Genomic DNA, 15001 nt, shown 5'->3' with positions numbered 1-15001 from the left:
AATTAGTAAATATAAAGATCAATAATAAGAATAAATGTTTACTCACAAACCCACACGCAGGAGAACAGCATATTCTCACATGTGCTGACATAATATATGGTTGTGAAAGGCAGTTGTGTCATCTTCTGGTGAATGTTAAAATATGATATATCATGTATGTGTGTGTGAACTTTTAAGATTGGCAGGCATCTTAATCTGAAAGCTGGGTGAGATCTTACATTGTTTTGACCTCAGATGTTTCTTCATGTAGCAGTTTGTTTTAGACAAAGTTACTTCTAGTTTTAGCAGTTGTCAATTTGTAGAACACATGCAAATTTGTATCACTGGTTGTTCATGTATCTACAGCCATATTAAAAATGTGTGAACATCACTGCATTAGATATTAAACCAAGTAGAATTTATTTTAAAGAAATAGGCTAATCACACTTAAACAATTCCTAAAAAATGGTTTTGTTAGGTTTTAAATGATAAAACTCTTCATTTTTCAAAATTTAATGTTGAGACATGCATACACTTGTGTGAACTTAAAGGGTTAGTTCACCCAAAAATGAAACTTCTGTCATTAATTACTCACCCTCAGGGGCGTAGATTACGCGGGGGACGTGTCCCCCCCACACTTTTAATATCACGGAAATTCGTCCCCCGCACTTTTTCAGGGAAGTGTGTTCGCATAGAGGTTTTCAAGAGCCGGTGTGAATAAATATAGATTTAAATTCAAAGAGACAGGATAGTCTGTGCATGATCTGATGTTTTATTCGGACCCAGAATAAGGCGAGATGAACATCACGGAGCGCAAAACACTCATGCAGTGTATGTTTCATTCATACTCGAAGCCGGAGGGTGCTCTCGCGCAGAAAGTCGTATGAGGAAATTCCTAATATGGACAAAAGCGTCCAGCTATCGCTGTATGAAAAATCGCTTTTCAGAAAAACAGAAACGTTTGGAAACATGAAGACATTAAACTTGCTCAAAAATGACCAAAGAGTTTCTATATTTTTCCTATTTAAAACTTGACTCTTCTGTAGTTACATCGTGTACTAAGACCGACGGAAAATGAAAAGTTGCGATTTTCTAGGCCGATATGGCTAGGAACTATACTCTCATTCCGGCGTAATAATCAAGGAACTTTGCTGCCGTACCGTGGGTGCAGCAGGCGCAATGATATTACGCAGCGCCTGAAAATAGGCTTATTGGAAGTTACCTAGCTGGGGCTATTTTCAGGCGCTGCGTAATATCATTGCGTAAATAGCCTACTGCAAATAGGCCCTAGCATGTTACCTTGCTAGTTCTTTTTGTCTCTGTTCCTGACACACTATTTATGAGGCATCGTTTTCTTTACTATACTTACTGTACCAATGTTTTAGTAAAATCAAAAACAAACAAAAAGCATTGTTTGCTTGATTGAACCGTAATGCTTTTTACACTGCTTCTGCTTCTGCATACATCGGAATTCCATTTGATCCACATCATCAGCATTCGTTTGCACCTGGATACCATGGTAACCAGTAAACATCAGGACGCAATGACGACACGGGGCGCAGGTAATTTATCCATAACCGGACTGAACTGCACCGTTTGCCTACAAAAAATGAAATTAATCATTTGTTTTATCAACTCTCTAGCTCCACGGGTCGCGTTCGGTAGCTGCCAGAAACGGCTGATGTTTCCAACGCATTTTGCGCCTGATCGCATAGGCAATGAAATGCTCGCGCTCTACGGCTCCAAGGAACTAGGACCCGGATGTTACGACAACCACACGGTGAGTATGCAGGATGGCACAGCATTTATTAACGTATAAGTTATGGAACGTGTTATCCTTTCACCTAACTTTGCAGTTCCCAGGTGGGCACTCTTACATATGAGCTCCAACACAGACCTGAGAGTAAGAGGGGATATGTGTTAGGAGCGCGCACTGCACCACGCTTTCTGCCTCCAATTAAGGTATAGTTTATGAATTTCTAAGTAACAACCATTTAGTTTGTTTTAATTAAATTTAATATTATTTTTTTAATGCATCGCCTGTTTTTATAGACGGCCACCCCTTCACCACAGAAATACCAGCAGGACTGGACTTGGTCTAAAGTGTGTCCTCCTGGAAAAGCACCATTCAATAGTACCACTGCAAGAGTCAGACATTCAAATACAGATTCCAGCCCTGGGTATGATTATTTTTAACATTTGACTATGCATGTATCAGGTAATAAATGTGTGTTATGGTAATGAAAAGCAACTACTCTAGTAGTTCTCAAACTTTTTGGCTGCAGGGCGGTTGAGTACCACTCATCTAGAATTAATTTTCCCACATTATTTTTCAAATTATATACTGGGTTGAGGCAAAGCACATCTAAAGCAATAAAGAGAAATATGGGATCCAAAATGATTTTTTTGTAATTGTTTTGCATTAAAAATCATATTACCAGAATAACAATCTAAGTGAAAGTTGAACTGAAAAATCAGCATGAATTTCAGAATGTCTAGGTATTGAAAACACAAGTTTGTGTAAAACCTGATGGTTTCACTTGCCAGCATGATTTGAGAACTAAAACGTCTAATTCCAGGTTTAAATTAAATGAATCCCAGATTTTTAACGTATATCCCTTTTTTAGTCCAGGGGCATATGTTCTTGATATCATCCAAAGCAAGAAGGTGTCGTGGCCTATGAAATTCAGCTCTCCAGATTGGTCAAAAGTGCCATTGCTGGAGAGAAGAGCACTGCGTACAGAGGTACAGATATATCTTACATTCTTCTACAAATTATAATTTAAAGGAAAAATTAAAAAAAATATGCACAACAGCCTGTTTGTTGAGCATGACATTTTTTTTCCTTAGCTGATAAATTGATTTTTTCCCCCCCATTTTTAACTTGATGTGTTTTGTGTCCATGCAGCTCTACCATGACAAAGAGTTTAGGAAACAGAGGAACAGGCTGGCATATCTAAGCTTGTTTTACTAATGATACTAAAATGCTACCACAAAAATTCAGTGTGATTGTCAATGCATACAAACATTAAAGCTTTATAAGACAAGTTTTCCTATTTCATAACAAGTGTGAAACCTTATTTTTGAGGTACATTACTTAAAATTAAACTAATGCAGTAGTGAGTAGAGTAACAAAACACGGGACACATGCTCATAATGGAGATGTTTCCACGTTCTGGTTTAATTTTCAACTTGTCCTTTTGAAACGATGCCTTAAAATAAACAATGATAGACATTTATTACCATCACTCACAAATGAGTAACAAATACACACAAATCAAAAGAGAATGTCATGTTTCTGATGTGTTGTTTAGAACTGTAAAAACGAAATGATATTTCAAGGGAAGGCTTATCAAAACAAACTACCAAAAATCAACTGTGAGCTGTGTTACACTTTAGAGAAGTTGCCTGCTTGAATTCCATCTAATATTTTCAGATGTACAGAAAAGTCTGTCATTCTATATGAATCAAACATCAGTAACATGATGGACCACTGCGCGTTTCCAAATTGCAATTGTTGAAGACTCTGGTTCCTTGTATGTTAGCTGTAACTTCAAGGGGCATAATGTGATTAGCACGTACTAAGAAGTCATCATCCATCCTAATCAGCTGATGTAGAAGTAGCCGAGTCAATATATAAATTTTCATTTTTTCCTTCTCACTTTGGGCTTTTTGACTGGCCGAAGATATGGGTTGTCAATCATGTTTTCCTCATTGGCCTTCCCTGTAGGCACAACACCACCAGGCGGCAGCACTACGTTCTCTTTATCTGCACTTTGGTCATCCTAGAGAAAAGAAGAAAAAAAATCATTAATTATTATTAAAATAATAATAATAATAAAGTAATTCTATTAAAAAGGTCATTATTAAAATAAAATTAAACAAAATACAAAATATAGTTATTGCACACACACATATACATATATACACACACACACACACACACACACACATATACACACACGTTATAAACAAAAACAAAAATCATAGAAAAACAACAGACATGTTTTTTGACAGACAGTTCATGTTTTTGCATAAACATTTTGACAAGAAAAAATGCTTCATGCTTGCCTGACTGACGTTACTGGAGTTGTTCTCTGTGTCTGTCTGGTCATCCTGCTCGGATGAATCTGTCTCCTCCAGTGTCTGAAGCTCTAGTTCAGAGGGCAGCAGGGCACTCAGGTAAGGGATGGCGCTCAGCTTTGCTGCGATCACTTATTACACACAGACAGATGAATAATAAATGCTAGAAAGTCAAAAGGGTAGTCAAAGTATAATAAGACACTGGCAGTATTTGGGGCAGAAAAACTCACAAGGGAATGCACTGATGTCGTCCTTAAAAAGGCTTTGCGTCTCTCCTGTCTTGGCCATGAAGCGCGTGAGCGCACGTTCCACATCTCTCCTCTGTGATGCCGCCTTCTCTCTCACCACCTGATAATCTGACACAGGCTCTCGAAAGGTCTAAAACAGAAATGTGAGATATAATATTGTGAAGCAGAATGTATGTTCTTAATGTTATTGGTTGTTAAGCTGAAAGTCACACAATAGCAAGGCATCAGGTGAGCAAAATAACTCACTGGTGTTTTGATGTATGTATGAGGATCTGGGAATTCTGGGAAGTGGCTGGGGATGTATGTTGGATGAGTGCGCTTCTGTCCGGCTATGAGGGCTTTTGGGACGAGTGGAGCATTTGTTATTGGAGCTGTTAAACACAGAAGAGTACATTTAAACAGTTATAACAGATAATATAGGATAAACGGATAAATTAGTAAAAAATGGTAAACCTACGTGCAGTTATGACCATCCTTTGGGATCTTTTGGCGTACACTGGAAGAGTATCCACATTAAAACCTACGATTGTGGAAAAAGTAAACCTCAGAATTAGTTAAAATCTCATTAACAGATAAACGTGATTCAACCACATACAGAAGTGAAATCTTTACTTCTTAAGATAAAATAGATTGATAAAAGGGCAACCAACCCATTTCGACCAATGTGATGACCACATCAGAGAGTGTAGGGGTGCTTCTAGCTGTGTGCTCACAGGTTGCCTTCGCACAACGTCCAACCTCAGTTATATCTATCAAAAGATAATCAGACTCTTAATATAGAAAACACATACAATGAAACGTGTTTATTCTGTAATCGAAATAAAAACAATTAATTACATAAATATTACATTTATATAAACACACACACTCACACATATATAATCTTACAGGTGACTTGCATGAGATAAGGGAAGGACTCACAGCTCTGCATCATCTCAGTGAGTGTCTCCATCGCTGCTTTCTCAGCGCTCTCGAAGCCACACTCTGTCAGCAGAGAGCTGACCACCACCTGCAGCGTGCGTCTCCGAGCCAGCTGATAGTTCTCTGTAGGACTTGTGCTGGTCTTACTGCTCCCCGAGCGCTGCAATTATTAATCAAAAGAACAGACTATTAAAGATCAGGATGTCCAATTGCAAATGTTTGACTTTCTCAAAACCAAGCTTTGGTTGCTGCTATTTATGGTTCTAATCAAAAAGTTTATACCAGCATAAATGTTTTGCTGGTCTTCAAGACTGGGAGACCAGTTTAAATCAGCTAAGACATCTTCAGGGATAGTGGTGGCTGCTCTCTTAGACAGCATTTTTGGACATCATATGTGTGTTCCAACAGCATGACTGGGCATATGATGGTCAAAAAATAGTGTTCAGGTAGGCAAGACCACTTGGTTTGAGACTTTATGCTGACAGACACTGAACTGTTTCTAGATAGCTTCTCTACATTTATTGTGAGGCTATTATATATTTAACGTAACGCATAACATAATAAAAAGAACGATGTGTTTGCATATAAAACAGTGTCTTTTTTTAAATATATGACAATTCTGCCCTTAAATATGCCTTATATTTAAACAAACTCATAAAGTTAGTGTTGTTTGGCTAAGCTAGCAGACTGTAACTTAGGTAACGTTAACGTTAACAGAAATGAAAGGAGATATTTACGCTTCCGGAGTTTAAAGATCCGCTTCCCATCACTACAGAGTCTGCCATTTTTTAACTCTAGTGGCTTTTCCTCTGATGTTTAGCACTCGCAAATAAACTCATTGTGCGTTCTGCATTGCCTAAAAACTGTATTGGGTGTTTTTATATTTGGTGAAAATGGCAACCCTATCAAAATTTCCAACAGGGCCACCGGAAGGTTGTTGTTTTCAAAATAAAAGTCAGATTTATGCAGTTAAAAAAATACTTAAATACAAAAAAGTGAAACACATAGATTAGATTTTTGTGTGTTATCTTTGACGTAAAAAAAAAAAATCGTTTTTAGCATTTACAAACTGCTTCAAAATATATCAGTTTGTTTGGATGCATGGACTTTGACCATACATGATAAGCTTTTCTCCTCCATTCATGTTTAAAAAGCATGATGCCGAAATTGCTTAACTGAAATATTCTAAAGTGGCTTTAATTGAAAAAGATTTTCTAATCTGTTTTTATTGGTTTGAACAGAAGAGGGCATTATAGACATAAACTGCGTTAGTCGCCTAGTTAGAATGTCAGACATTTTATTTTATATAGATTTTTAAAATCTCTTCCTGTTGGATAAAAAAGAAAAACAATAAAACCATCCTTCAACATCTACTGTATAAACACTTGGATTTTTACATGCATTAATTATTAAATACAATTTTGTTTAGTTATCATCAAAACCAACTTTTAAAAAGTAGGGGGGGGGGAAGTTATACATAATTTTATATTATTTGGTGGGTCATTCTGCTTTGTAAAGACTAGAAATCATGATACTGTGCTTATATTTCATTATATTTTCAGAATATTTAACAGTATGAATAACAGTTTTTCACAGACCCTCTAACTCTAGCACTTAATATTCTATTTTAATTCTACTTTCGTGGCCTATGAAATTCAGCTCTCCAGATTGGTCAAAAGTGCCATTGCTGGAGAGAAGAGCACTGCGTACAGAGGTACAGATATATCTTACATTCTTCTACAAATTATAATTTAAAGGAAAAATTAAAAAAAATATGCACAACAGCCTGTTTGTTGAGCATGACATTTTTTTTCCTTAGCTGATAAATTGATTTTTTCCCCCCCCTCTGTATTCTAAATGTCTATATATAAATAGTTTAGTTTAGGTTTAGTTCACGGGCATTTATTCTGAAAGTTGTTGCAGTAGGCGGCCATCACACTGGTGTCGCTATTTTCAACTGCCTCACCACCAGCTAAAAACTCACTCCTCACGTCTATGATCGCAACACAAGATTGTTGTATTGGTTTCCCAGCCTCGATTCCTTACTGATGAGGGACTTACGGCCCGACTGACGCAGGGAGATGGTACTCAATATTTCAGACCAGGTGAGGGAAATTAAAACCCCACGAGTAGCGAAAATCAAGCAGTTTGTTGTTCGCTCTCTGTGCTTGTATGCAGAGCCTGACATGTTAGCTAGCTCCATGACGATGGATTATGACATTTCCCTTATATTTCTCGCATCAAAACTTGTGTTTTTGTCATGCATTTAGCTGTAAACGTCACGTGTTTACTGTATAATAAGGGTAGGGCTACCCAAGAGGCGATAAAAATGAAAATAAATAACCCTTTTATCACGCCCAGACATTAGCCATCCTGCTAGCCTAATGAGCTGGGTGTCAGCCAGCCGCATAGGAAAACATCTATTGTGTGTTTATGTTTTTAAAACGCACTGGTTTATTAATATATTTAACAAATACTCCGGCTTTTGTTAAGTAATCCCTTTCTGTAACAATACTGTATGCACATGTATCATGTCTACGTAGATAAAATTGCAGTGTGTGTTGTTTTGTTACAGCTTTCTTATGATACTCAGAGATCATGATATTTGGTTATAATCATACAGTTATACACCTCACAATTGACACTTAATGTTATACACTGTAATCAGAAGTTGCTCAAACAAAAGGTTTGAATTTGTCATGTTTCATAGCATTATCATTACATCCACCCTTTTTTTCCCCCCTCCTCCAGACGCCTCTGGTCCAGGCCATATTTAACCGAAATGTGGATGAAGTGAAGTTATTTTTGCACAAGAAAGATGAAGTCAATGCACTGGTATGTTCCGAATGGCTATTTTAGTGTGAGCGTGAATTATGTGTCTCATCTGCATATGTGATGTAATAACTATGGACAGATTGTCCGGGTGACTGTACATATGGTCTGTGTGGGCCTTTAATGAAAAATGGCAGTGTGGAAAGGAAATAAAAAATCTGTTAACTTTTTTTTTTTTTCTCCCTACTTTCTTGTGTCAGGACCAAGAGCGCCGCACACCTCTTCATGCTGCTGCCTGGCTGGGGGATGTTCATATAATGGAGCTTCTCATCAGCGCAGGTATGACCTTAAACAGCAGTACTGCCACCATATGCAGTAATGTTTTTATTCATACGATACAGCATTCTAGCCTTGCTAAAATGCATAAAATAGTAAAACTTATGGCGTCACACCCATTCGCATAAGTTCAGTCTATATCAGGGTTTTCCAAATGGGATTTGAATTTGTCATGTTTCATAGCATTATCATTACATCCACCCTTTTTTTCCCCCCTCCTCCAGACGCCTCTGGTCCAGGCCATATTTAACCGAAATGTGGATGAAGTGAAGTTATTTTTGCACAAGAAAGATGAAGTCAATGCACTGGTATGTTCCGAATGGCTATTTTAGTGTGAGCGTGAATTATGTGTCTCATCTGCATATGTGATGTAATAACTATGGACAGATTGTCCGTGTGACTGTACATATGGTCTGTGTGGGCCTTTAATGAAAAATGGCAGTGTGGAAAGGAAATAAAAAATCTGTTAACTTTTTTTTTTTTTCTCCCTACTTTCTTGTGTCAGGACCAAGAGCGCCGCACACCTCTTCATGCTGCTGCCTGGCTGGGGGATGTTCATATAATGGAGCTTCTCATCAGCGCAGGTATGACCTTAAACAGCAGTACTGCCACCATATGCAGTAATGTTTTTATTCATACGATACAGCATTCTAGCCTTGCTAAAATGCATAAAATAGTAAAACTTATGGCGTGTCACACCCATTCGCATAAGTTCAGTCTATATCAGCGTTTTCCAAATGGGAGTTCAAGAATTAATGAAAAGCTTATAATTAACGAAATCAAATGTAACATTAAAATAAAGAAATAGGCAGCACAATTATTCAAAATAAAACTGAAATAGTGTTCCTATCAAATCGCAATTATCAAATCAAAGGCTTCAATTTAATGAAACAACTTACATAGTCTGATTCACGTCATGCAAACGACATTGATCATTTATGGCGCTTTTCCACTGCATGGTACGGTTCACTTTTGGGGGGTTTTCCACTGGGTACAGTACCTGGTACCTGGTACTTTTTTTTAGTACCACCTCGGTTGGGGTTCCAAGTGAACCGTACCGTTACCAAAACGTGACGTGTAAACTCTGCTGATCACTGATTGGCCGGAGAGAATCGTCACTACCTGCGTCACTGAACTTGTGACACAAACACAAAAGAACCGCTAGATTTAAATCAGCACAGCCAGCGAAGGATCGAACGCAACTGTTTTGAACGAGCGCACCTTTTTTTAACAACCAAAAAGTTTTGTTGTCTGTTGCGGAAGAACAGACGTTCCTCTCGTTGATAGCAGAGGAGCGGATCCAGCGAGAGCTTGATGGGGCGACGCGGAATGAAAAGAGCGGATCCAGCGAGAGCTTGATGGGGCCACGCGGAATGAAAAAAAAATTTTTAGGAGTCGTGGTGGTAGAGGCGGCCCAACTATAACCACATGTGAATAACCCCGCCCACTCTAAAACGGTACTGAACTGCAGTGGAAACGCAAACCGTGCCGAGCCGAACCGTGCCGTGCCGTACCACGCAGTGGAAAAGCGCCATTACACACATGCAGCTTACAATCCTGCTCTATTAGTGAGTCAGTTCAAGTTGCAGTATATGACCAAATAATCACAATATTTTGTTGACTGATTCGTGCAGCCCAATTTAAAATAAAATCATCAAAACACTTACGGAAAAATATTAGATATTTTTATTTGTTTACTTGCATGCCATGTGACCATTAACTGATATTTGAGAACCGTGAATGTGCTAATGTGTCGATTATATTATTGAAATATTTATTGATTTATTTATTTGTTGATTTATTTATTATTATTTTAGGCAGAACTGAAGAAGTAAATATTTTATGTCTATTTGGCTGACCACAAAAGGTTTAGCACCACTGGTCTATGTCACTACACAGCGCCTGCTAAACCTAAAGCGGTTGATTTTCAGCCCGAGGCACTTTAACATCTCATCTAATGAACCAAATCTAATTTTGTTTTGTTTTAGAGGATAAGCAAGCAAATATGTAGTGACTACAGTGCTAACTTATCAGTAGAATGTCTGCTGGGGGAAAAAAAATCAGTGTAGAATTTCATTTTAATTTTGGCTCAACCAAGAGCATGAATTTGTGACCTGTTTGGAAACAATCATTATTTTTATAATTTGCTGACGCTAATGGCACAGAAATTACACACTTCACCTTAGATTAATTTGCTAAGTGTTTTAATAAAAAATTGTGTCCGTAATGGTTTTATTATTTATAAACTGTCATATTTAGGCATTTTGGTATGAGAGGCTCTGCTGCGTGACATGCCTTACAACGCCCTTTAGCCACAAATTATTTCACAATGTAGAATGGCTTGTTTTACTTTATTGCTTAAGTATTAGTCATTAATTAACTTCATTCTTTAAATCTGTTATACTTCATTTTTTTTGGTTCACTTAACTGCATAGGTGCGAATCAAAAGAACCGCTAGATTTAAATCAGCACAGCCAGCGAAGGATCGAACGCAACTGTTTTGAACGAGCGCACCTTTTTTTAACAACCAAAAAGTTTTGTTGTCTGTTGCGGAAGAACAGACGTTCCTCTCCTTGATAGCAGAGGAGCGGATCCAGCGAGAGCTTGATGGGGCAACGCGGAATGAAAACGTTTTTTTTAGGAGTCGTGGTAGTAGAGGCGGCGCAACTATAACCACATGTGAATAATCCCGCCCACTCTAAAACGGTACTGAACTGCAGTGGAAACGCAAACCGTGCCGAGCCGAACCGTGCCGTGCCGTACCACGCAGTGGAAAAGCGCCATTACACACATGCAGCTTACAATCCTGCTCTATTAGTGAGTCAGTTCAAGTTGCAGTATATGACCAAATAATCACAATATTTTGTTGACTGATTCGTGCAGCCCAATTTAAAATAAAATCATCAAAACACTTACGGAAAAATATTAGATATTTTTATTTGTTTACTTGCATGCCATGTGACCATTAACTGATATTTGAGAACCGTGAATGTGCTAATGTGTCGATTATATTATTGAAATATTTATTGATTTATTTATTTGTTGATTTATTTATTATTATTTTAGGCAGAACTGAAGAAGTAAATATTTTATGTCTATTTGGCTGACCACAAAAGGTTTAGCACCACTGGTCTATGTCACTACACAGCGCCTGCTAAACCTAAAGCGGTTGATTTTCAGCCCGAGGCACTTTAACATCTCATCTAATGAACCAAATCTAATTTTGTTTTGTTTTAGAGGATAAGCAAGCAAATATGTAGTGACTACAGTGCTAACTTATCAGTAGAATGTCTGCTTGGGAAAAAAAAATCAGTGTAGAATTTCATTTTAATTTTGGCTCAACCAAGAGCATGAATTTGTGACCTGTTTGGAAACCATCATTATTTTTATAATTTGCTGACGCTAATGGCACAGAAATTACACACTTCACCTTAGATTAATTTGCTAAGTGTTTTAATAAAAAATTGTGTCCGTAATGGTTTTATTATTTATAAACTGTCATATTTAAGCATTTTGGTATGAGAGGCTCTGCTGCGTGACATGCCTTACAACGCCCTTTAGCCACAAATGATTTCACAATGTAGAATGGCTTGTTTTACTTTATTGCTTAAGTATTAGTCATTAATTAACTTCATTCTTTAAATCTGTTATACTTCATTTTTTTTGGTTCACTTAACTGCATAGGTGCGAATGTCAATGCAAAGGACCATGTGTGGCTAACACCATTGCACAGAGCAGCTGCTTCCAGAAACGAGGTAAGCAGCCTGTGTGATTTATATGCCTGAGTGGAGGCTCAATCTGAGTAACAGCTTACTCATGCCATTGTTTAGCATTTTTAGCAATCTAATATGATTCATGCATTGTTTTGTTTTTTACCCAGAGGGCTGTGGGGTTGCTGCTAAGGAAGGGAGCTGACGTTACCGTGCGGGATAAGTTCTGGCAGACACCACTGCACATTGCAGCGGCCAACCGAGCCATGCGTTGCATCGAGGCCCTGCTGCCCCATGTGAGCAGCCTGAATATGGCCGACCGCACGGGCAGAGCGCCCTTGCATCACGCTGCTCAGAGTGGATACCAGGAGGTAGGGTGGAATTACTCTTCTAATGCACTTTGGTGAATTAAACGACAGGGTGGGCCACTTCAGCCCTCAACATCTTTGTTTTAGCTCTCCACAAGATTGCGAAAGTGCAAATTGCCATTAGAGCGAGTACAGATACTTCCTTTTTGGTTTGATATTTTATATAACCTTCGCTGCTTTTAGTCTTTATTTGGACCTGTCTGTATAGTTGTCACAATATCAAATGTCAGTAGTAGATGCCAGTACATTATAATTAAAATCTTAAAATGTAATAATTTAAATAGTTCATAATGTCTGTGTATAAATATATTAAATATTTAAGAAAACCAGACGTTTTGTGCACAGTAATTATAATTTTATAATATTTCTATATTATTAATATTGAATATATTAAACTTTATTTAAATTTAAATACAAATTTAAATATAATTGTCCATATTTACACAGCCTTCAAGGATTGAATATGAATCATTTATTTGTGTATTGCATTTATTGTGTAATATAATAGTTATCAATATTTTTTTGTGATGTCAGTTTGATATTGCTTTTAAGTGCTTTAATGCGGCACAAAAAAATTATATTACAATAAAAAAAGCAATTAACTTGGTACTGAAATACCAGTCCTTTTAACTTTCTTAGTGCCACTTTGATTTTACATGCCTGTATAGGTTAAAAATGTGACTGCTTTTTTGTTAAGTTCTCATGTGTGCCTCTCATGCACGGATGGTTTTAATAAATGGATACAATGTGACTCTGTGCTTTTGCTGCCAACTAGATGGTTAAATTGCTGCTGAACAAGGGAGCCAATCTGAGTGCCAGTGACAAGAAGGACAGGCAGCCCATTCATTGGGCAGCTTACCATGGTAAGTATATACTCGTATCTTTCTGAAGTGTTGTAGGAGTTTTCTGTAGCTAAAGAGCAATTGATTGGTTTCATCATCTTTAGCTACTTAGTGGTGATTCCTGGAAGTAGTAGTAATACTTACCTGTTTGTTTCTTTCAGGACATCTGGATGTGGTTAAGCTGCTGGTGTCTCAGGGCTCGGATAAGAGCTGTAAGGATAAGCGTGGATACACCCCTCTCCACGCTGCTGCTGCCAGTGGCCACGTCGATGTGGTCAAGTACCTGTTACGCAATGGAGCCGAGGTCAGCGCCAGGACTTGACATTGAGCTTTTTCACTTTTCTCCTCTTTCTTGATTTATTTTTTGTCCAAAGATTAAGTGTCTGGTTCCTAAATCATCAAACAATTCATCTTTGATAGATTAAAAATATTGGCAATATGGGATAAGGCATCAGAAATATAAAGTCAGCCGTATTCAAACTAGGGGTCGACCGATATGTGTTTTTCAGGGCCGATACCGATTATTACTGATCACGTAGACCGATAACCGATATTTTGAACCGATATATATGTCTGGTGTAAAAATTAAAATTAATGTCAAAATTAAGAATAACAAGGGCTCTGACAAAAACTGCCTTCCTTGGTGTTGGTTGAGTGTAGTACTCTCACACTGCACTTCTTACGCTTGTCTTCCTCTGTGCATCCATCTACAATAAGGGTAATATAAAGAGAGAGTTAAAAGTGGGGCCACTGTATGCTTCATGATTAAGCCTATGAACAGCTTGGGGAAATGTAAGTATTTGGCTTCAATAATTTACATGTTAGAAATGTATGTGTAGTAGCATAACCTCTCATAATTCCTCATTAATTCTTTTATGATGGCTAAAACATAACCTACAATAGTAGAGGTGACTATTCAATTCATCATCTAATGCACATCAATGGATTAACTTAAAAAAATTTATATAATAAGTGTAAATAATTAAATTGTCTTCATAGCTATATTGTAGAAGTTGTTAAGAAGACTGCAACTATTTTCATTAAACTATAACACTAATAGCCTTTTACAGGCACACTTAGTTCAATAGCCTATTGAAATGTCTTGGCCTATGTGACACTAGAAATTTCAGTTAGTTTTAATTTACAGTGCAGTGCAAATTAAGGCATAAATCAATTTAATTTATCTTTTAATCAGATGAGAGTTAAAACTTTTTATTTTTTGGCAAACAAAGGGTTTACTATTAAAATTAAAACATGGAAGAAATAGTGTATTGTGTGATTATTCTTTTAAACAAAAGTTTTAATAATTGTTGTAGTAGTATTATGTATATCATACTGCACCACAGTAATATATTTCTGATCATTTCTTTAAGCTAACCCGAACTTATATTTTGACGGGTTGCCAGGAGGAGCTTTTAAGTTTCTGTAGCCTATGTAACTAAGTGTTTCCCATACATTGATTTATTTGTGGTGCCCACCACAATATCAAAACTGACCGCCACAAATAGATTTTCCAAAAGGCTTTGACTTCGTTGAATAAACATGAGCACTGCAGTTTCAAAATCGAAACCCAGTGCGGGAAACGAAGGAAACGGACTGTCTTCAGAAAATTTTGGACGTCATTTTCGTTTCATCTCGCATGTAATATCTGATAAAGCAGCGTTTGTGAGTGGAGCGCTGCTTTGTGTACAGCGTTACCGGGGAAACCTCGATCTCTACCACTCCAACAGCGCCTCCTGCTG

General features: G+C 37.5%; 3 protein-coding genes across 3 annotated transcripts in view; 2 read left to right on the top strand and 1 right to left on the bottom strand.

Annotated features, from left to right (window-relative positions):
* The first annotated feature begins 1431 nt into the window (after positions 1-1431).
* si:ch211-66i15.4 (protein pitchfork) lies at positions 1432-3012 on the top strand. The gene is made up of 6 exons (XM_016532478.1): positions 1432-1541; positions 1623-1759; positions 1843-1941; positions 2032-2159; positions 2607-2724; positions 2888-3012. The coding sequence occupies exons 1-6, from the start codon at positions 1496-1498 to the stop codon at positions 2951-2953; spliced, it is 594 nt and encodes a 197-aa protein (XP_016387964.1). The 5' UTR covers positions 1432-1495; the 3' UTR covers positions 2954-3012.
* A 116-nt stretch (positions 3013-3128) lies between these two features.
* On the bottom strand, positions 3129-6170 carry taf8 (TAF8 RNA polymerase II, TATA box binding protein (TBP)-associated factor). The gene is made up of 8 exons (XM_016532477.1): positions 5969-6170; positions 5232-5391; positions 4961-5059; positions 4768-4830; positions 4557-4681; positions 4293-4440; positions 4051-4193; positions 3129-3764 (listed from the first exon to the last, which is right to left on the bottom strand). The coding sequence occupies exons 1-8, from the start codon at positions 6014-6016 to the stop codon at positions 3624-3626; spliced, it is 927 nt and encodes a 308-aa protein (XP_016387963.1). The 5' UTR covers positions 6017-6170; the 3' UTR covers positions 3129-3623.
* A 1034-nt stretch (positions 6171-7204) lies between these two features.
* LOC107723718 (serine/threonine-protein phosphatase 6 regulatory ankyrin repeat subunit C-like) overlaps positions 7205-15001 on the top strand; it is a 23270-nt gene continuing 15473 nt past the window's right edge. The window contains exons 1-7 of the mRNA XM_016532429.1: positions 7205-7336; positions 7983-8066; positions 8264-8342; positions 12024-12094; positions 12220-12420; positions 13193-13280; positions 13421-13563. Of these exons, the coding sequence (XP_016387915.1) occupies positions 7313-7336; positions 7983-8066; positions 8264-8342; positions 12024-12094; positions 12220-12420; positions 13193-13280; positions 13421-13563 (690 nt within the window). The 5' untranslated portion in view covers positions 7205-7312. The remainder of the gene's footprint in view (positions 7337-7982; positions 8067-8263; positions 8343-12023; positions 12095-12219; positions 12421-13192; positions 13281-13420; positions 13564-15001) is intronic.

Source organism: Sinocyclocheilus rhinocerous, unplaced genomic scaffold (assembly GCF_001515625.1).
Source record: "Sinocyclocheilus rhinocerous isolate Xijiao unplaced genomic scaffold, SAMN03320098_v1.1 scaffold905, whole genome shotgun sequence".
Classification (NCBI taxonomy): Eukaryota; Metazoa; Chordata; class Actinopteri; order Cypriniformes; family Cyprinidae; genus Sinocyclocheilus; species Sinocyclocheilus rhinocerous.
This window is presented reverse-complemented; position numbering and strand designations above follow the sequence as displayed.

Coding starts and splice junctions, on each gene's coding strand:
- taf8 (XM_016532477.1), bottom strand. CDS start 6,016: ATGGCAGACTCTGTAGTGATGGGAAGCGGATCTTTAAACTCCGGAAGC. Junction 4,831..4,960: donor CATCACATTGGTCGAAATGG/GTTGGTTGCCCT, acceptor CCACAATCGTAG/GTTTTAATGTGGATACTCTT. Junction 4,682..4,767: donor AAGGATGGTCATAACTGCAC/GTAGGTTTACCA, acceptor TGTGTTTAACAG/CTCCAATAACAAATGCTCCA.
- si:ch211-66i15.4 (XM_016532478.1), top strand. CDS start 1,496: ATGGTAACCAGTAAACATCAGGACGCAATGACGACACGGGGCGCAG. Junction 1,542..1,622: donor AATGACGACACGGGGCGCAG/GTAATTTATCCA, acceptor TCAACTCTCTAG/CTCCACGGGTCGCGTTCGGT. Junction 2,160..2,606: donor AATACAGATTCCAGCCCTGG/GTATGATTATTT, acceptor TCCCTTTTTTAG/TCCAGGGGCATATGTTCTTG.